General features: G+C 39.6%; 1 protein-coding gene across 1 annotated transcript in view; it reads right to left on the bottom strand.

Annotated features, from left to right (window-relative positions):
• Positions 1-21926, bottom strand: part of ZPBP (zona pellucida binding protein) — a 104999-nt gene extending 83073 nt beyond the window's left edge. Inside the window, exons 1-4 of the mRNA XM_032875012.1 lie at positions 21774-21926; positions 20185-20265; positions 9551-9676; positions 389-538 (exon numbers count right to left, since the gene is read on the bottom strand). Coding sequence (XP_032730903.1) covers positions 389-538; positions 9551-9676; positions 20185-20265; positions 21774-21903 — 487 coding nt within the window. The 5' untranslated portion in view covers positions 21904-21926. The remainder of the gene's footprint in view (positions 1-388; positions 539-9550; positions 9677-20184; positions 20266-21773) is intronic.
• Between the last annotated feature and the right edge of the window lie 976 nt (positions 21927-22902).

Here is a 22902-nt window from a genome sequence, read left to right as displayed (position 1 = left end):
GATCAAATTGCTTTTAGAAAAGGATTATACAGTGGCATTTCATGCTCCTGTCTAGGGGGATGGCAGTGTGCCATCAAGCATGAAATTTCAGGATTTAAAAGCAGTACACGCTATAATATTATAATAATTTGAAAACATAATTTCCGTAACTCCCATTTTCATTTATCAGCTTAAATTTATGTGTTCCTGTCAACTTTCCCCTGAAAAAAACAAGACCTGCCCTCACCACTAACACTTTACAGAGTACTTTGTAAAACACAGGAAAGCAGGAATTGTTCTTTAATTAAAAGACTAAAAATGACAAAATGCTTTTAAGACAAATCTAAAGATACATAAATACTTGAAAACATTAAGAAATGTTAAAAATACACTGAAATGTACTCCTTACCATATATAACATATTTAAGTTGAAGATTTTTAACAATTTCTTCCACAGTAGGTTTATACTCCAGAAAACATGTATACACTCCACTCATGCTCTCCTCAAAGTTCTGGAAGATAAGGCTTCCTGTGGATGTTACTTGTGCAGTGCTGTTCTCTGATAAAGGAATGAGATACAGTATTTAGTTGCTTAAACAATATTACACTGAGATAAAATGACAAAATGTTTTCTAAACAGAGTTAAAAACATCAGATTTCACCTACAGAATCACTGAAGGAGCCGGGGGCCTAACTAGTCATTGCGCCTGGTGTTTGTCGACAGCGTGTGCCAGGATGACCTTCTGATTTTTTTTAAATTTAATTTTATTTTTTTCAGAGTTCCAAGATTCATTGTTTATGCACCACACCCAGTGCTCCATGCAAACGTGCCCTCCTCAATACCCACCACGAGGATCACCTCACCTTAGTGTCTGATTTTTACAAATCGAGTTCACCAACTGTGTGGCGCCTAAGTAGTAAGAAACTAACAATCCCATGTACTTAATGCACTCCTGATCTCCCTGCCCTGCTGTGAGCACTATCAGATATTCATATATATGTGAAAACAGTAGATATCTGCATACACTATAATTATGTATATGTGTATTTTATAGCTAATTATGCCTTCCGTAAGCTTACAAAGTACATGTGAAAGGGAGGAATATGCACCCAGAACAAAGGCTAACCCAAGATACTAACATGTTGGAGGCTACGGCATGGTTGGAGTCGAGGATCAAACCAGGCCCTGACTTGTGTCTCCTTCAAAGTCCGGACACCTTGACAAGGTTAAGGACGGGAAAGCTGAGTAACACTGAGAAAGGGTCTGTGCTATGTGTCGTGCACTCGCCTACATGACTTCCCACGCACTCTCTCTACAGTAGGGAACAATGTGGTCAGGGTCATGAATTCTTAGTTGGTCCTTGTTGTTCCTGTACCTCCCATAACCCACTCCCTGGTTGACTGTCTTGCTAATGGCTTTTGCCGAGACTACCTGGCATCATGAGGTTTGCTTGTAGTTGATGTAAACTTGTTATAGAAACTTGCGGTCATCTGACGAGGTACTCATGTATTTATTACTCCTTCTGCTGGGTCTGCCTTATAAATGCTTGTAAGATGTGGATAGAATTGGCACTGTTGGACATCCTCCTCAGTGTCCCTCTCACCCCCATCTCTTTGTCTCTTAATTTCTTTTCACCATCCTCTTACCCTCACGTTTTCCTGGTCGATTTGTCGCGCTGGCCACGACACTAACAACTAGGTACTTCTAGTCATTATACATGATAGCAGGCAAAGGCTGGGTTACAACCCAAAGGGCTGCTCAGGAAAGAAAACAGAAGATCAGATCACCCTATTTGTCCAAAGTCACACAAGCACAGAGTTGCAGTGTGTAGAGTTAGGACTGGGTGTAAGAGCCCTTTTGACTTCCATGTGCTTCATTACCTCAGTATCACACTGAGATAAAGCTATGCTGTATAACAGGAAAGACTGATGTAGAGGCTTCAGACATGGGATTTAGATCTGCCTTTCTCATGAACTGTTTAACCCTCTGGTAATCCCTTAATCTTTCTGAAGTCTAGGTCCTTCATTTGTGAAACAACGAATCATAATACATGATAGGATACCTCACAGGATTGTTTTCCTATGACAAATACAACAACTGTTAAAGTACTTGAAAAATCTACAAATCCTTAAGCAATTCAAGTTGTCATTCTGAAAGTTCATAACCAGTTTTGCATCTGAAAATCATTACATTGAAATTCACCCAACAATTTAATATGCCATTCATTAGAATGAAAAGTATTAACCTAGCAAATGCTTATTCTTTCTTCTTTAAGTAAACAACTTATTATAATTTTCAATTTGAGGTTTATTTTGAATAAATTTCTTCAAAATAAGACAAAAGATGAATGTTCTTAGTGAGGAAATTTTCAGTATTAATTTGCTCAATAAAAATGTGTTGGGTTTCTAGTACATGCAAAGCTCTACTTCAGATACTGAAGGAGAAATGGACAGATGGATATATTCTCCTTCAAGGAATTTACATAGAGAATTATTCCTTAAGAATTCCTATTTCCATATCCTGGATGAAACTGGAAAATGGGTTATAAATTGGGACTATGTTTGTATTACAATGCCTATTTCTTCACAAATATTTTTTGATGAAAGATTACATATTTATCATAACATGTCTCTTTTCTAAAACAGATTAACAAGTTTTCAACTGTTTGCTATATATTTCAGCAGAGACAAATACTTGATAGTAAATATGATAAAAGGTGCCCAATATATTTCAGTCAAGGAAGAGAAATGCTGTATGATTTCACTCATATGTGGAATTCAAGAAACAAGCATAGGGAGAGAGAGAGAGAGGCAAACCAAGAAACAGATTCTTAACTCTACAGAACAAACTGATGGTCACCAGAGGGGAAGTAGGTGGGGTGATGGAGGAAATGGGTGAGGGATTAAGGAGCGCACTTTTGATGAGCACTGGGTATTGTATGGAAGTGTTGAGTCACTAAATTGTGCACTTGAAACTAATACTACACTGTCTATTAACTACCTGGAATTTAAATAAATTTTTAAAAATAAAGAATATCTATTCTTCTCACACTATAAGGAAAAAAAAAAGTGCCCAAAGATAATAAATATCATGTTGTCAATGAAGATATGCATTCTTGGCAATAATTTGTAATGAAGTTTTCCCGGTTCAGAAGTAGAAATTAATAGTGCATTAACACATATCTGAATGCCTACTACAATGTTAAATATTAGGACAGCCAGAAAAACAAGTAGCATATGATCCATAATAAAATACCCTCTCACCTTATTTTTAAAAAAATTAGAAGTGGCACACTTGAAAAGATACCCAGAGGATTCCATAGCCAATAGAAAAAGCCATTCTATAACGCCACTTAAAAAATGACTTTTTGAGTAACTGGTTTGAATGGGAATTTCATGATGCTGAGGGACACTACTATAACAACTCACACAGCACACAGTCAATGAATAACTGAATTAGTCAGTACCTCTTCTCTCTCTACAACTTAGTTTGATCTAAAAATTCAGAGTTGGACTAGATTGCCAGGAGTCCATGTCGTAGAGCTCTAAAATTACACAGTAAAATTTAAGCACAATTTACAACTTATTATTTTTATTAATTTTTGATATAGATTTTTATTTATTTGTTTGACAGATAGAGAGAGATCACAAATAGGCAGAGAGATGGGTGGTGGGGGGAGCAGGCTCCCTGCAGATCAGAGAGCCTGATGCCGATGCGGGGCTCGATCCCAGGACCCTGAGATCATGACCTAAGCCAAAGGCAGAGGCTTAACCCACCGAGCCACCTAGGTGTGCCACACTTATAATTTTTAAAAATAGGTTTACATTTTTGGTTTCTGCTCAGATATGAAAATTGCCTATGAGAACATTGATTCCACTATTACAATTAGGAAAAAGACAAACTTCCAATTAACAACTCTTCTTGAACCTATCGAAAGATTATAGTGGGAAGGCAACCAACAAACCTGAAATTTGGGGATAGACAGTAACCTATAAAAAGAACAAGGACCCATGTATTTAAGAAGACTCAGCTAAAAATTTTCAGTGAATTGCTAAAAGCCAGTGTCAACCAGTGTGAACATGTCAAGCTTCTGAGGACCAGATACTGGGGTGGGGGAAGGCGGGTGTATTATACCCTCTTACAGGCTCTACCTTCAGCAACAACTGAGTGATCAAATGGAAGGCGAGGGAAATCCTGAGCAAGACTCCCATTGGGTTCTGGCTAAAGGATGGGTCTAGCAAACTGCCAAAATCTACCCACGCCCATTGCCCACTTCCTGGTAAGAACAATGCTTTAATCTACAGGGAAAAATGGAACAAAAATAGTCACATGGGGCACTATGGAAACTTGGTACCACTAGGGAAGGATACAGGAAGGAAAAAAAAAAAAAAAAGAGCCTCATCCTTGTAGAAGAATCAGCAAGAAGTATTAGGCCAACCCTAAAGGTGGAGAAGCATTTGTGATGGCCCCACTCCGCCCCGCCAAGACCCAAGGATAACATACCTGCCAAAAGCTAAGCTTAACTGAACATCAGACACTATCCCTCTCCCCTAACTTCCCATCAGTAATAAGAATCTAGTAAAAATGCAGTGCAATCAAATTAGAAGAACTGCAAGAAAAAGATTCTTTCCAGAGAATTTTTTTTTAAGGAGAAATCAAAGCCAAAGAAAGATTAGACATCGGGGAAAAATAACTTCTCATGAACCAGACTACACCTAAAATATCTTTAAAGCTATCTGAAGCTTTCAATAACCACCACAACAACCAATATTAAACCCAGATAAATTCCTGACTAGATGAACACAAACTCGTAATACTGAAGACATAACACTATTTAAAAAAATATATTTTATTTATTTAAGAGAGTGAGCAAGGAAGAGAGAATACATGAGCAGAGGCAGAGGGAGAGGGAGAAGCAGACTTCCCTGCTGAGCAATAATTTGTAACGAAATTACTCAGGGCTCTATCCCAGTACCCTGGATCATGACCTGAGCCGAAGGCAGACACTTAACAGACTGAGCCACCCAGGCACCCTGACATAACACTATTTTTAAAAGGTGTTGATCTCAAAACATAAAAATACTTATTATCTACTGTCTTATTTAAGATATCCAACTTTAACAAAAACTTAGAAGGCATGTACAAAAGTAAGAAATGACACATTTCCAAAATACCAAGCAATATACAGAGGCAGACTTTTAAATGACACAGATATCAAAAATATTAGACAGTAAATTTAAAATAACAATGACAAATGTACCAAAAAGTTTAATGGAAAACATAGATAATATACAAGACCAGATAGGAGAGATTTCAGCAGAAACTGAAACTGTAAGAAATAATTAAATGAAAATGGCAGAATAGCAAAACAAAATGAACAACAACAACAAACACACACACACACACACACACAAATCCCACAATAACACAGATGAAGCATTTCTTCCATGGGCTTGTAAAAAGCTTGACAGCTAAGGAAAGAATCGATGAACTCGAAGACAGATCAAAAGAAACAACCCAATCTGAATCACGAAGAGAAAAAATAAAATACTGCCACAACCACCACCAAGAAGAAAGAATCCAAGAGCTGTGGAACAGTATCATACAGTGTTATATCTACATGATAGAAATCTCAGGAGAGAAGGGACAGCATGGGACAGAATAAATATTTGAAGACATAATAGCTAAGAATTTTTAAAAAATTAATGGCAAATACCAAACTAAATGTCCAAGAAGCTTAGAGACCACTAAGCAGAAAAAAATATAAAAAAAAAGGTATATAATATTCAAATCCCTGAAAATGAAAGGCAAAGGAAAAATCTTGAAGTCCATTAGAAAAAAATGGCATTATGTCTACAGAGGGACTGGGATAAGATTACAGAAGACTTGTCATTAGAAAACATGCAAGCAAAAAGAATCCAGAAAGGCATCTTTAGAATGTTGAAAGAAAAAAAAAACCTGTCAATCCAGAATCCACAACCAGCACAAGATAAGCAAACTTAACCCAAATCACACAGAAGAAAGAAAATAATAAAAATAAAAAGAGACCAATGAAATCGAAAACAAAAAATAACAGAGAAAAATAAATCAAACCAAGAGCTGGTCCTTTGAAAAGACTGAAAAAATTGTTTAACTTGTATCAAGAGAGACCAAAATGAAAAGGAACAGATTACAGCCAATATCAAGCAGAATAGGGCACATCATACAGATCCTGAATATATTAAAGAAAGTACCACAAACTACTTCATGTACACAAATTTCACAGTTGAAAGAAGATCTAAATTGGACAAATTCTTTAAGATACAAAATACAAAAAGTCACAAAATGGTGAGTAGGGAAAATTCTATTCCTACTTCATTTACATAATACCTATGAAATCTGAAGCCAGACTTCAAAGGCACATGACTTTAGGTAAGTACCTTCTTCTCTCAAGTCCTCTGTTTTTTCACATATAAAATGGAGGAAATGATTGTACTTACTGAAGAGGGCTGTCCAAAAAACTAAACAATTAGTATGTGTATGTGTGGCTGTATGCCAGTACACGACAAATACACAAAGAAAAGTTAGGGAGTAATACTGTAAAAGGTCAGGGCACTGTTTACCTAACAGGGGTTTGGGGACAGAAGAACAGGATTTGTAAGCAACTTATTAGAAGGTGCAACAGTCTTGGTAATGGTATATATTGACTTCTAGGTTCTGGGATGTTTGTTTTATTGTGTGTCATAAGTTGCATGTATCTTATATACCTTTGTATATATGAACTGCTTCATTCCATAGAAATATATCAAGGTAAGATAAAATAAAAATCTATGATCTCATTAGAAACAAGAGTGTAGTTACAGGGTAAAATTCAACAGATGTGCATATGTGTGTTTATATATGTTCAGAAAAGTGGGAAAGTGCACACACCAGAACGAGTTAATTCATCAGAATGGAAGGGAGCCCGGAGTAAGAGGTACAGGTCTTTGTGCAAAAAATGTATTACATTTGTAAATAAAAAAATATTGAAGGAGGGGCACCTGGGTGGCTCAGCAAGTTGTGCCCACATGTTGATTTTGGCTCAGGTCATGATCTCAGGGTCATGGGATTGAGCCCTGTGTTTGGCTACGTGCTGAGCATGGAGCCTGCTTGGGATTCTCTCTCTCCTTCTTCCCCTGCCCCTCCCCTGTTCATGTGCTCTCTCTCTCTCTCAAAAAAGAAAAATAAAAAAGAAAAGAAAAGAAAAGAGCAAGAAAGAAAGAAAAAATGAAAGATAAATGGGGGGAGGGAGTAGGGACTGAGAGAGAGAGAGAGAGAGAAGGTGGAGAAAGAGAAAGAGACCAAATCTAAGACTGGTCCCCTATATTTTACAACCCATCTAAACAATCTGAATATTTCTTTCCAGGAGAATGTGCAAGTAATTACATAATCACATGATTTCTTTTGTTAAATTTTAGGGAAACTAACTTTGGAATATTCATAAAAAGATAACTAAGTACACTGCACTTTAATCTAGATTCCAAAGAGATTCTCCACTTTTTAAGCCTTAGGAAAATTAGACAACATTTCCAGTTCTTTCTGAAATCATAATAATAGTATAACAAATGATCTTTAAAACTGGTAGACAGTGAATTATGATGCAATCATGTACTGCAAACTAAAATATGATCATGATGTCAGAATACCAGAATTTTCTGAGAATGGTTTTTATAAATAAAAAAACTATTAATATGATTTTATTATAATGACATTTTTCAACATCTATTTTATACTATGAAAGGGAGTAAAATAAATTATTGGTCCCAGTTGAAGAAGTCAAAATTCTATCATACATATTATATTTTTCAAGATAAACTACAAGACTGGCATGGCATCTTATGAAGAAAATGTTTCAGATTTCAATCTCCAAATCAAAGGAGTAACATTTGAACACTTCTGGTTTTGAACTTACAGAGTTTTAACACCAGACATAAAATATATTTAACACACATGTCTGCATGACATTGTGTGCTACCATTATAGAGCAGTAAAAATAAAATCCAATTACAGTTTCAGTACTGGATGTTTTTATACTTGGTCCATTTCATGGATTTATAAGTGCATAGTCTCAGGATTTCATTTACTGATCTCTGCTAATCCCCTCCTCCTGCATTACTACAGTCAGGCAGAGATGCTAGGTTTGATCTTTGAATTTCCCACAAAGCCTAGTGCAATGGTACCCACCAAGTGGCCACTCCCTAATTAAGACCTGAGTAGCTCACTTTGAAGGACCACCTCACCCAGAGAGGAGTACCTCTTTAATTCTAAGCTACTTTAGAATCTGCATAAATATTGTAGAAATATACAGCTGAGATCATTCAGATATATAAAAATGTGAATTAACATATTACAAAATAATTACTTCCAATGACTGTTTACTGAGCAAATACTGATATGAATAAACTGCTTTCCCCCAACCAACATAACAAAATAAACCTGAAGGCTTTTGTACAGAGGTACTCTCTCAAAATACCAAAAGGATAGAAAGAAAGAAAGAAAGAAAGAAAGAAGAAAGAAAGAAAAAAAAATAAATGTGGTGAATAGAGCAATAAAGAAAACTTCCTCAGAAAGGATGCAAAAATAATTAGGTGTTTCATTGAACAGATCTTTAGGATGAAAATTCATTAAGTGGGGTATTCATCAAGGCTGAAAACAAGAACAGCTAAGCTAATTAATATTTTTTAAATGATGCTGCAAAAACAAGTCAGCTTTTAGCAAATGAAAAATTAGAATAAAAGGAAGATATGCATTTCAAAGCAACAAAATAAGTTGAATAGAGAAAATGTCGATCACATCAGTCATACCAATAGCAGTCTCTATGTGGAAAGAAGTATCTTCATGACAGTAAGAGCCTGTTTTCTCAAAAGTGTGTTGAAAACTGTAAGGCAACCATGCAGGGTTTCAAGTCTACCTTCTCCTCCAGATGAACACCTGACTTCTTCGGTCCCTCTTTTGTAAGCACAGCACCAATAACATATTAATACACAATCACGGTCAAACCATGCAGCTTATCTAAAGGCCTATGTTTAATATTAAAATACTCAATGTTAAATTTAGTCTTTCTTTCTTTAATGGATAATATTTAATCCAAGTGTAATCCACATTAGCATGGATTTTAGTCAGAAAGAAATAGAAAACCAGAAAATATAAGACTCTAACTACGAATAAAGCCTCAAGTTGTCCCAAAGTGGGGCTGCAGAAAAACCAACAAAACCCTATTGTACATCTGTAGCTCAAAGGGTTCGTTCGTACTTTTAACAAAAACCAGAATTATATCTGCTTCTTCATATACACTTGACTAAGAAAAGTCTGACTGGGGTAACGAAAATGACATTAGTAACTTTTAAAAAAAGTCACATTTTTGTGGAATACAGCTGCCAAGAGAACTCACACATGGAGACTCTCACTCCAAAGGGAATCACAGGGAAAAAAACCAAAAAACAAAAAAACTTGAGGAAACATATACACATGTAAGAGATACGAATACTCTCTTTATTCTGCATATATTTCAGATACATTAATGTAATTATGATAAGTGAAAAAAAAGCCTACCTGAAATAATTTTTCCTCTTGGCCCATGCCATTGGAATGATGGATCTATCATTTCCGAATTTCGCAGTCGTGGCGTTACACACAACACGTGTGGACTCTTTTGATGAAGCATAACATATACTTTCACTGAAAATACAACATTAAAATGTTCCAATAATATTTTATATTCTTTCATGCTCTAAAATGTCTCACATTTTTGTAGTTCGGGCTGCATGCTTTCATAACTTTTCTTTGGGTTATTGCAATTACTTGATAAAAACTAAATTTCTTCACATTCCATGTATTAACTAACACTCAAAATACACACATGCATTTTATTTGGGGGGGGGGTTGTGTGTATCTCAATCTGAAAATAATGCATTGGTCTTTTATGAAGAGTTCTATACTTATTTTATTCTCAGAATATTATTTTAATTACAAATTATTAAGACTTTATCTTAGTTTTGCAAAGCTACCAGAACTGAAAGCAATCAATAAAATCATTTAGATTAGAGGAATAATAGATTATTCACAGTGATGTGACACAAAATACTGAACTTAAAAATTAAATGATTAAAAAGTCAATAAATACATGCTATGACTTTAATTATTAAGCATTTTTCTCACTTTTTTTGGAGAACTGTTTATTTATTTATTTGAGAGAGTGAGCACAAGCAGGGAGAGGGACAGAGGGAGAGGCAGAAGTAGACACCTTGCTGAGCAGGAAGCCCCTGATGGGGCTTGATCCCAGAGACCTGAGATTACGACCAGAGCCAAAGACAGACTCCGACTGAGCTACCCAGGTGCCCCTCCCACTTCGCTTCAAAATTTAAAGAATACTGATCATTAAACAGGCAAAAATAGTATTCTTTAGGAGATACAAAAGGAATATAGTAAAGATCCAATTATTTTGAATCTACACATACGTAAGCTTTCAGAAAAGGTTCTGTAACTCATCAGTAATTGCATGCTGTCCCCTCACTGATTCACTAAATAGAGTTTTCTGTGATCCAGTAAAATAAAAACTGTACTTGAGAACTGAAATTTTTCTTAACTTTAAAGAGACTGTCTCTCAAGTTTCACCATACAGCATGCCGTTTACTGAATGTAGCTTTTAGATAGAGATTCTTAAATAGGTTAAGAAAATTCCACTGTATTCTTAGTTATTTGTTTTTATCATTAACTGGTTGAATTTTAACAAATTTTTTTCTATACTGAATGAGGTGATCATTTTTTTTCTTGAATACTTTAATGAAATGTTTGATATAAGTATTGCTTTCCTGGAATAATTCTAACTGATCATGCTCTTTTATTTAAATATTGCTAAATTCAGGGGGCACCGGGGTGGCTCAGTACTTTAAGTGGTTTCAGCTCAGGTCATGATCTCACGGGTCATGAGATCAAGCCCCACATGGGGCTTCCAACCAGAGGGGAGTCTGCTTGAGATTCTCTCCCTCTGCCACTCCCCTCCCTGGGTGAATGCACTCTCTTCCCCTCTGTCTCTCAAATAAATATATCTTTAAAAAAAGTAAACAAATAAATATGGTTGGATTCAATTTGCAAATATTATTCCTGGGATAGTTGTACCTATATTCAGAAATACAGTTGCATGTCATTGTTATACTATCCTTTGTCCTTTTCCAATTTCAGTATCCAATTTCAAAGTTACTTAGAATTTAATATTATTAAGAAAGGTCTCTAAAGTTATAATAGCCACATAAAGTGAACTGGGCAGATTTTCTCCTATAAATTTTCTCTGAAAGAATATGGAAAGTGTTTTTTGTCCTTGGAAAATTGTTTAGCCTTGTACATTTTTTTTTTTTGGCAATGAGGAAAAGTTGGAAAACAAATTTTTGATTACCAATCAGGAAAACGTAATTGATTATTAGTCTAACATGTAACTTAATCGAGTCTGTTTTAGAAATTTTTATTTCACTAGACTTGTTCATTTAAAGTTTATGTAGCATAAATTATTCAAAGTATTAAGTTTTAATTTATAAAGTGCAGCATACCTTTATCTATTCATAACAGTTTTTGTACTTCTGATACTCATGAAACATTTGTCAAAAGCCCATCTACTAACTGTTCCAAAGACAGTTTTTGGTTCCATTAAACCTACTGTTCTTCTCTGGTCTCTTTCATTAATTCCTCCTTTTTTTTTTTTCCTACTCGCCTCAGTTAATTTCCACTTCTTTCTTCTAACTTCCTGGATACCTGAGTAATGTAGATAGTTGTCCCTCCTCAGTGTGACTTACTGGCTTTTCTGGGCACAATCTGTCTTCTACATAACTCTTATTACATCTCTTCTCACACCATTTGCCCTGAGCACGCCTGCTCAGCCCGTCCTAAAGCAGCACACTGAACCACTCCTGCGTGGCCTGACTCAGGGAGTTATCTAAACGCCGCCTCATCTGTGGAAACTCCGCACAGGTATATCCTTCCTGCTCTGCCCTTCCTCTAGCCTCCACTAACCTCTGTATGTGCTTAACTCAAAGAAAATATAACTGAGCCCAGAAGTTTCCTTACACAAGATCAACATACAGAAGTAAATAATGCCCCAGTACATCAATAACAATGCATTAAGCCATGTAATGAAAAAGAAGATGACATTTACAGAACAATAAATAGAAGTTAATCAATAATCAAACAGGGCCGCTGTGGGGAATACGCTCAGATACCAGCAAAGATACACAGTTAGACATCATCCCTAATAAGGTAATTTTAAATATGCCGATTTATCCTCCTGTTGATGTATACCATTAATCCAGTTAAAAGTAAACTCCCAGGGGCGCCTGGGTGGCTCAGTGGGGTAAGCCTCTGCCTTCGGCTCAGGTCATGATCTCAGGGTCCTGGGATCGAGCCCCGCATCCGGTTTTCTGCTCGACCGGGAGCCTGCTTCCCCCGCCCGCCCTGCCCTCTGCCTGCCTCTCTGCCTGCTTGTGATCTCTCTGTCAAATAAATAAATAATATCTTAAAAAAAAAAAAATAGGTAAACTCCCAGAACAGTCTTTTTTTTCTGTAGTTCATGTTCATGTTTTTAAATGAAGTGCACCCGTAAGGTCACATCAGTTTCAGGAGCACAACACAGTGAATCGACCAGTCTATGCTATGCCGTGCTCAGCACAGGTGCAGCTCCCATCCGTCACCATACAGTGCGTATCCAATACCGCTGACTACATCCCCTGCGCCGTGCCTTTCACCCCCATGACACATTCTCTCCGTAACTGGAAGCCCGCATCTACCACTCCCCTTCACCCATTTTGCTCATTCCCCCCATCCGCCTCTCCTCTTGCACCCACCAGTTTGTTCTCCGTATTTATCATGGGCCTATTTTACAATTTAGGCTTAAAGGTTGTAGTTCTAAAACAAAAGCTGGGATATCAGTGAAAATGGCAGAGGAAGGAACTCTAAAAAATGATCTCCCTCATAAAGGTAATACAAAAACTGGTGGAAATTGTCAGGATCAACATTTTCAGAATTCTGGAAATTAATCAAAGAGTGCGACAACCAGTGAAAAACTTATTCAAGAAAAACAACTGAATCTTGGCACGGATGGGCTGACTTATGCCTCTCTCCAAATGCATACGTTTGAGCCCTAATCCCTGTACCGCAGAATGTGAACATATCTGGACACAGTCTTCACAAAAGTAATCAGCTTCAGATGAGTCATTAGGGTGAGTCCAAATCCAGTGACTGGTGTCCTATGAAAGGGGAAAATCTGGAGACATACAAATACAGAGGGTACGTGATGTGAAGAGACACAGGCTGAAGATGGCCACCCACGAGCCAAGGAAGGAGAACTGCAACAGACCCTTCCCTCACAGCCCTCAGGCACAATCAACCCCACCTCCATGACTGAGCTTCTGGCCTCCAGAACTGGGAGACAATAAATTTTGTTGTTTAACCCACCCAGTCTCTGGTAATTTGTTACAAGGGCCTGGGGGGCTCCTAGCATTCTAAGTTCCCCCATTCCCATCTCCCTCTCTTCCTCCTCCCCAGTCAGCCCTAGCTCTGATAACCACCGTGCCAATCACTGTAAGAACCAGCAGCCTGGCAGCCGATAGAGGGGCAGACGGGGCCGGAGGGACTTCAAAGCCTCCTTCCCAGAGAACTGTCACTATTTGACCTCTCTGGCAGTTTCCAAGAAGATACCACTCAAAGGCTGTCTTCACTTGATTTAACTCGGAGCACCACCACTGTACAAAACCTTTTCCCAAAGAGTATTTTCCAAAAATAACTAGAGGCTTTCTTTTAACTCTGCAAATGCCAGATGCAGAAGGTAACACTTGGGGTAAAACAGGCTAAACAAAACGCTTAAGAGGCAAAGCTGGGAATGACAAGTCCATAGGAGCTCTGTAAAGTTCTAACATACCCCTGGGTAAACAGAAGGCCAGATGCACATACCCAAGACCGGCATGCTTAGTCAGGACAGAATGCAAGTTCTCACCTCTGTCTGCAATTGATGCTCTGCAGAGCAGACTAGTGAAGGACAAAGTAATCAATGCCTAACTAAATGCTGCGGGTGTACCACACAAGCACACAAAGACCCTCAGCAAAGACTAGGAGACTAACTAGTTTCAGGTGTCAATAAAATCTCCATCCAGCTATCAGCCTAGGCTAACTGAGCAGTGACTTCAGTGGCTACATATCACAAATGACATAGAAACTAAAGAATTCATTCAGAAAAATCATTAAACATACCAACAATAACAAGATATTAGTAACATTCACACCTGATTTCCAGAGTTGCCACATTAAATTACTTTGAAAGTCTAGTTTTCAACTAAAAATATGAAACATGCAAAAAATTAAGAAAGTATTGTCATAGGTAGGGAAAAGAAAAGCAACCAACAGAAATAATCCCTGAGGAAACCCAAATTTTGGACTTACTGAACAAATACTTTAAATCATTTCATTTTTTAAAATTATTTCATTTTTTTAAATCTGAATTCGATTAACCAACATATAGCACATTGTCAGTCTCAGATGCAGTGTTCAGTAATTTATCAGTTGCACACAATACCTAATGCTCATCACATTGCATGCCTCCTTAATGCCCATCACCCAAGTATCCCACTCCTCCACCCATTTACCCTCCAGCAACTCTGTTTGTTTTTTAGAGTTAAGTGTCTCTTATGGTTTTTCTCTCTGATGACTTCCTCTTCAGTTTTCCCTCCCTTACCCTATGATCCTCTGCACTGTTTCTTATGTACCACATATGAGTGAAACCATATAATTGTCTTTCTCTAACTTATTTTACTTAGCCTAATCCCCTCCAGTTCCATCTATGTTGATGCAAATCATAAGTATTCATCCTTTATGATGACTGAGTAATATTCCATTGTATATATGAACCACATCTTCTTTATCTATTCATCTGGTGAAGGACATCTCGGCTCCTTCCACAGTTTGGCTATTATGGACATTGCTGCTATGAACATTTGGGTGCATGTGCTTTTCACTACATCTATATCTTGGGGAGTAAATACCCAGTAGTATAACTGCTGGGTCACAGGGTAGCTCTATTTTTAACATCTTGAGGAAACTCCATATTGTTTTCCAGAGTGGTTGTACCAGTTTTCAAACACACCAACAGTATAAAAGGAGGATTCTCCTTTCTCTGCATCCTCATCAACATTTATTGTTTCTTATCTTATTACTTTTAGCCATTCTTACTGGTGTAAGGTGTTACCTCTTTGTGGTTCTGATTTGTATTACCCTGATACCAAGTGATGTGGAGCATTTTTTCATGTGTATGTCTTTGGAGAAATGCCTGTTCATGTCTTCTGCCTATTTCCTGACTGGATTATTTGTTTTCTGGGTGTTGAGTTTGATAACTTCTTTAAAGATACCACCAACATTTTTCACAGAGCTGGAACAAATAATCCTAAAATTTGTATGGAAACAGAAAAGACCCCAAATAGCCAAAGAAACGTTGAAAAAGAAAAATTAAATCAGTATTTTAAATATGATCAAAGAACATTATGTCTACGGTACTAAAAAAAGGTATGAAAATGATTTCTCTCCAAAGAATATCAATAAAGAAACAGAAGTTATTACAAAAAAAAAAAAAAAAAAAGAACCCAAAAGAAATTCTGCATTAAAAAGTACAATAACTTGGGCTCCCGGGTGGCTCAGTGGGTTAAGCCTCTGCCTTCAGCTCAGGTCATGATCCTAGAGTCCTGGGATCCAGTACCACATCAGGCTCGCTGCTCAGCAGGGGGCCTGCTTCCCTCTCTCTCTCTCTCTCTCTGTCTGCCTCTCTGCCTATTTGTGATCTCTCTCTGTCAAATAAATAAATAAAATCTTTAAAAAATAAAAAAAATTTAAAAAATAATAAAAAGTAAAATAACTGAATTGAAAAACTCACTGTAAGAATTAAAAGCAGACCTAAGCTGGCAGAAAAAAGAATCAGAAAACCTCAAGATAAATCAATTTGGAATTATCCAGTCTAAGAAAGAAGGAAAAAAGAAAACTAAAGGTAAATGAACAATACACCAGAGACCTGTGGGAAACCACCCAGCACACCATTGTATGCATAATACAAGTTCCACCGAAGGGTGGAGAGTTAAATGGTACAAAGAATAGCTGAAGAAATAATGATAAAACTTCCCCAAACTGATGAAAAGCACAAATTTACATATCAAAGAAGCTCAATGAACTCAAATTAGGATCGATTCAAAGAAATCCATACCTAGACACATCATAATCTTCTGTTAAAGTCCAAAAAGACAGACTCTTGAAAGCAGCAAGAGAAGCCACTTGTTACATACACATGATCCTTAAATTAGTAGCTTATTTCTCATCAAAAACCATAATGAAAACAAAGTCTGAGTAAGGTGACTGAATTAATAATTAAAAATCTTTCTACAAGGAAAAGTCCAGCACCAGGTGAATTCACTAGTGAATTTCACCAAACAAGTCGAATTAACAACACTTCATAAACTCTTTTAAAAAAAAAAAAAAAAGAGGGAACATGTCCCAACTTATTCTATGAAGCCACTATTACCCTAAAACCAAAATCAGACAAAGACAACATAAGAAAACTACAGAACAATTTCCCTTATGAATACAGACATAAAAATCCTCAGAATAGTAGCAGCCAATCCTGCAGCATGAAAAAGAATTATGCATCATAATCAAGATTTATCCCAGGATTGCATTTCTTGTTCAAGATACAAAAATCAATCAATGTAATACCAAATTATATCTATAGAACAAAGGACAGAAAACACACAATCATCTCAATGTATGCAGAAAAAGGATTTGACAAAATCCAACATCTTTTCACAATAAAAACATTCAACAAACTATGAACAGAAGGGAATTTCTCAATCTAATAAAATCCACCTACAAAAAACTCACAGATAAAGTCATATTTGAAATATTTCATACTGAAAGACTGAAACCTTCCCCCATCTAAGATCAGGAGTAAGAGACAAGGATATCTGTTGTCATCAGTACTGAACCAAAGGTTCTAGCTGGAACAACTGGCAAGAAAAAAAAACAAAAACAAAAACAAAAAAACAAGGCATCCAGATTGTTAAGGGAAAAATAAAACTATCTCTATCTGCAGATGACATGATCTTATACCTAAAAAATCCTAAGAAATAACTCCCCCACCACCTTAAAAGAAAAAAAAAAATAGAGCTAAATAAATGATTCAGGAAGGTGATAGAATACAAAAATTTAAAAAATTCAATTGTATTTCTATATAATAGCAATGAATAATCCAAAACCTGAATAAAACCTTTCCATTTACAACAGCATCAAAAACAATAAAATACTTAGGAATAAATTTAACAAAAGTGGTGCAAGACCTGTACACCAGTAGCTATAAAACAACACGGAGGGGAATTAAAGAAAATCTTAGTAGATGGAAAGATACTCCCAAGCTCATGAATTGGAAAAGTTAATGTGATTAATTTGCCAGTACTCCCAAAATTGATCTACACTTCAACACAATCCTGACTCAAATCCCAATGGGCTTTTCTGCAGAAATGAACCACCTGATTCTAGCATTAATATGGAGTTGCAGGTGACCCAGCATAGCCAAAACAATCTTGAAAAAGAGTGAATTTGAAGGACTCATACTTAATGATTTCTAAACATACTTTAAAGCAACAGAAATCCAGACAGTATGGCACTGGCATAAGGACAGATCAATGAAATAGAATTTAGAGTCCAGAAAAAAGCCCAAACATCTATGGCAAACAGCTTCTCAGCAAGGCACCAAGAAAATTCAACAGGGAAAAAAAAGGTATCTTGAAAAAATGGTGCTGGAACAACTGGATATCCACAAGCAAAAGAATGAGGTTTGACCTCAAGCTTGTAAATTAATCCAAAATGGATCAAAGTCCTAAACATAACAGCTGAAACTATGAATTTCTTATAAAAAATAAAGGAGTAAAACTTTAACTGTTGAGTAGGCAACACCTAACACACTAGTACCAAAAGGCAAAATAGATATCAGACTTTATCAGTCTAAAATGTGTGCTTTAAAGGACACGATTTAAAAAGTGAAAACACATTTATTCATTTGTTTCTCAAATTCCACCTGAGTAAAATCATATGGTGTTTGTCTTTCTCTGACTTATTTCCCATACCATAATACACTTTAGCCCCATCCCTCGCACTGCAAATGGCAAGACCTTGTTCTTTTTTATGGCTGAGTAATTTTCCATTGTGGAATATATACATACACACACACCACATCTTCTTTATCTTTTCATCAACTGATGGACATTTGGGCTGTTTACAAATGGACAAAGGAAAAAAAGTAATGGAGACAAACCAAGAAACAGACTCTTGACTACAGAGAAAAAACAAACAGATGGTTACCAGAGGGGAGATGGGTGGAGGGATGGGAGAAATAGGTGAAGGAGATTAGGAGCACACTCATCGTGTGTGACGAGCACTAAGTAATGCACAGAATTGTTGAATCACTATATCTTACACCTGAGACTAATAGAACACTTTATGTTAACTATGCTAGAATTAAAAGTTTAAAATTAAAAAGAAAATTTTCAAGTGAAAACACAATCCATAGAATTGGAGAAAATATCTGTAAATAAAATATCTAATAAGGGTTTAGAATCCAGAATGTATTAAAAATAACTTCCAACTCAATAATAAAGCTCTCAATTAAAAAATGGGTAAAGGACTTGAACAGATATTTCTGCACAGAAGATAACCAAACATTCATTAAATACATAAAAAGGTCTTAAACGTCATTAGACATTATGGAAATGCAAAATAAAACCACTTGAAAATCCACTTCACACACACTGGGATGGCTATAATAAAAAAAGATAAACAGTAACAAGTGTGGGCAAGGCCGCTGTAAAATCTGAATCCTCACACATTGCTGGTCTGAAAGTAAAATAGTAAAGGCTCTTTAAAAAATAGTTTGGCAGTTCCTCAGAAGGTTAAACATAGAGTTACTCTATGTTCTAGGTATATATTCAGAAGAATTGAAAATGTAGGTTCACACACAAACTTCCTCAGGAGTGGTGGTAACAGCAATGTTCGTAACAGCCAGAAAGTGGAAACTACCCAAAAATCCATCAACTGACAGATTCACAAACAGTGGTATATCCATACAATGGAATATTATTCAGCCATAAAATGGAATATGACATGAATAAACTCAAAAACACTACACTCGGTGAAAGCAGCCAAATGCAAAGCACCACACTATGTATGATTCCACTTACATAAAATATCCAGAACAGGGGAATTCATAGATAATGTATACTAGTGGTTTCCAGGGACTGGAGAGTGATTGCTTACTGGCTACGGCATTTCTTTTTGGAGCTATCAAAATGCTGCAGTATCACACAGGGATCGTTGCAAAATCTTGCAATGTACTAAATCATTGCAATATACTAAAAACTATTGGAATGTTCACTTAAAAGGAGGAATTTTGGGGCACCCGGGTGACTCAGAGTCAGTTCAGCGTCTGCCTTCAGCTCAGGTCATGATCCCAGCGTCCTGGGGTTGAACCCCGCATGAGGCTCCTTGCTCAGCAGGGAGCCTGCTTCTCCCTCTCCCGCTGCCCACCTGCTTGCCGCTCCCCCTGCTTGTGCTGTCTCACACTATCCCTCTCTCTGTGTCAAATAAGTAAATAAAATCTTTAAAAAAAAAAAAAAAGGGGGAATTTTAAGCATGCAAATTTACCTCGAAAAAACAAAACAAAACAAACCACCACCAAGAAAGTTTTAATTACTATGCCTCTCATATGACTACTGGAAAAGCTTATGAATCGAAACCTTTATAATACAGATCCCATCTGAAAAATATTTTAGCATTATTTCAACTACATATGTTTATTAATAATCATATATAATCATATAATAATTATAATAGATATTATACATATTATCATAATCATATAATAACAAGCAGGAACACTAGACAATTTTAATTAGGTAACTTCTAGAGAATTATTTTCACACACTTAAGCAGTTACAGCAAACAGAATCAGAGCTGGATCAACCAAACCATACGGGAACAACTATAATCCATTTCCATAGAAGGAAAGGCCTTAGGAGACTGGGATGTCTGGGGAACATTAGCCTTTTGGACAAGATCGATAAAATTTAAACAAATGCTAAATACTTTCTTAAAAGTACTGAACATCTATTTATTAATACCTGGAAAATTTGATGATCCCACTATTTTCACAGCGTCTTGGGTCAAGTGAAAACCTCTCGGTAATCGAATCAAATATCCAACTATCGAAAACAAAAAGAAATTATCAGCAACCTGCCTCATTAGAAATTCCAAGATACCAAATGGTAGAGTATCACAGTATACTTGATCTCGGTTGGAGGGGGACCTTAAGTCAACGTCTTCCAACATCCGGCATCTCCCCTCCCGCCACTCTCCCCCTCGTGCTGCGGTGAAATTAACCTACTCACTGATTTCCCGACTGCAGCTCATCTCGGGACTTTTTCTACAGCCACTTAGAATACGGTTTCAAAACCCCAAGCCCCCAAGCTTCAAGACCCTACTCCTGCAAACCTTCTGTTTGTCCTCACCACTTCTCATAGTCCCTTCCCGCCATCACCAGCGCCTCTTTCAGAGCCGTCTGCACGGCATTATGCTACAGTTCTTACACATGTATACAATGTATATGATTTTTCGTTAGATTATAAGCTCCACTGATAGGCGGATCCCCCGCTAGTAGGATCAATGTTTATGTCAACGTATCAAGAATCAGCACCAAGCATCCTGCAGTAAGACAAACTAAATAACGAGAGTTGAATATGATATATTGAGAATCTTCCATCCTTGCTGGATGAGCAAATGGACCTGAGAGCGCGCACGACCCAGCGGTGCGAGCGGTATAAAAAACGGAATGAAGCATCCACCCAAAGGTCATTTAACAGGGAGGGAGGCGGGTGGGCCGAAAGTCGGAAGCCCCCTTACTGGCCGCGGGAACGTCACCTTAAACTCTAGAACCTCCGCTTTCCTTTCCTCACCCGCGCGAAGAGACCACATTTGGGATTCGGGCGGTGTTGCAGGGACTGAAGGGAAGGCGGTACAGACTGGGCAATGCTACGTGAACGTCAGTCCGTCCTCCTCGGCGCTTCGGAACCAAGGTATCGCCCACTTACTCCAGGTCCACCGTCCTCCGGTCCGCCCTGTGCCTGGACCTGAAGCCAGCGGACGCCCCCCCCCCCCGACTACCCCATCTAGGGTAAGACCCTGGACCACGACCGGGAAGGACCCCCTTCTCCACCCGCTATCCCCTACTCAGAACGGAACCTCCGGAGCCCGACGCCCAGACCACGGCTTCACCCCACCTCCCTCCTCCCTCCTCCCCCTCCCGCGCCCGCGTCCGCAATCGCGCTACGTTGACTGTTCCCGGAGAAGCGCTCTCGTCTCTCCGGCTTTGCGCCATTTTTGGCATTCCGACCAAACCTCTCTGGAGTTTCGCTGTGCGACGCTGGGAGACCCTTTTTCACAAAGCCTAACACTTGGGCACACCATAGTGCAGCCAACACCGTCCCGGTTAGCCGCTGGCGGCTGAGCCCTCCCTCCCGCGCGTGTGCGCGCGTATCTGCAAACAGGATGGAACTTTTTGGACACCAGGGAGGACGCGAAAGGCGGCGTAAAACGTCTCCACGGGACCTCCCCAGGCGTCCCCGCATGTTATAACTGCGGCCGACAGGTGGCGCTGCGGGGCTGGGCGGGAGGGACGCCCCGCGGAGCTGAGGCGGCGCCGCCGACGCCTCACCTGACGGGGACGCCCGCGCCACGAAGGCGGAGAGCAGGAGGACGACCGCGGCCCGGAAGAGCGGGGAGCCCGTGGCCGGAGCCCGCCGCCAGCCCCGCCGGCGCCGCCGGCCGGGGGCCGAGGCCTCCATTCACTCGCCGCCGCCTGCCGACCGTCTGCGCAGAAGGTCGTTAGGCGGCGCGCGCCCACCTGCCCGCCGGAAGTCGGCGGACTGTGGACCGGAAGGAAGGCCGGAAGGACGGGCCGCCACTTCCGCCGGGGCGGAGGCGAGGGCAGGCTAGGAGCGCGGCGGCCTGTGTCCTGGCGCGCGTCTCTCGACGCCAACCGAGGGCTGTCGCTCGGTGCTCTGTGCCGACCCGTGACCGGGCCTTCGGGACCCGGGCGATGCTCGAGGGCCCTTGCCAAGGTTCTGGTGCGGGAGAAGCGCCGCGGACCCCGCCGCCCGCGCCCTTCCCTTGGAGTGCGCGTCCTTGGGCCCCGGGAGGCCGTTTCCGGAGCGGGCTGACCGGGCGTCATGAGCGAGTCCGCCGCGAACAGCGGCCGGTGGGACCCGAGTGCGGGGGCTTGCCTGGCCCCCGACGTCCCCGGCTGACCCGCCGTACTCCGGGGATGGGTGGCACCTGAGTGGGGGGTAAGTGCGCGCGCGCCAGTGCGGCCGAAAAGAGGACTGTGGCCCCGGAGAGAGGCCTCGTGGGCCGAGCAGAGGACGTTGACCGGGGTGCCTCGCTGGGCCTGGGAGGTCGCCTTTTGCTCCCGAGTTCGAGGAGGACGTGAAGACACCCGCCCGCGTTCCCAGCCGCGACGTGGTAGGAGGATCGATCGCGCGTCGGCGGCCCTGCAGCGGGAAGGATGGGCTCGGCGGGACGAGCTACGACCCAGGGACGAGCGCCAGTGGGAGCCGCCGCAGCGAAGAATGGGGTGTGCGCGCTGGATACAGAATGCCCCGCGGTGACGTGCGCCTCTTCCTTCGCCCGCGGAGACCGACGGGACCCTTCGCCGGAGGCGCAGTGTTCCGGGAGAGGGTTTAAAGTGGACAGCCCGACCGCCTCCCCAGCCGCCTCGCTTGTTCGGTTGTGTGTCCGGAAGGTCGAAGGCCTTCGGGTGCGTGCGGATCGCAGCCCGCGCGGCC

This window comes from Lontra canadensis, unplaced genomic scaffold, assembly GCF_010015895.1.
Source record: "Lontra canadensis isolate GAN:19392208 unplaced genomic scaffold, GSC_riverotter_1.0 scaffold54, whole genome shotgun sequence".
Lineage (NCBI taxonomy): Eukaryota > Metazoa > Chordata > Mammalia > Carnivora > Mustelidae > Lontra > Lontra canadensis.
Note: the sequence above shows the minus strand (reverse complement) of the source record. Positions and strands in the feature narration are given on the sequence as shown.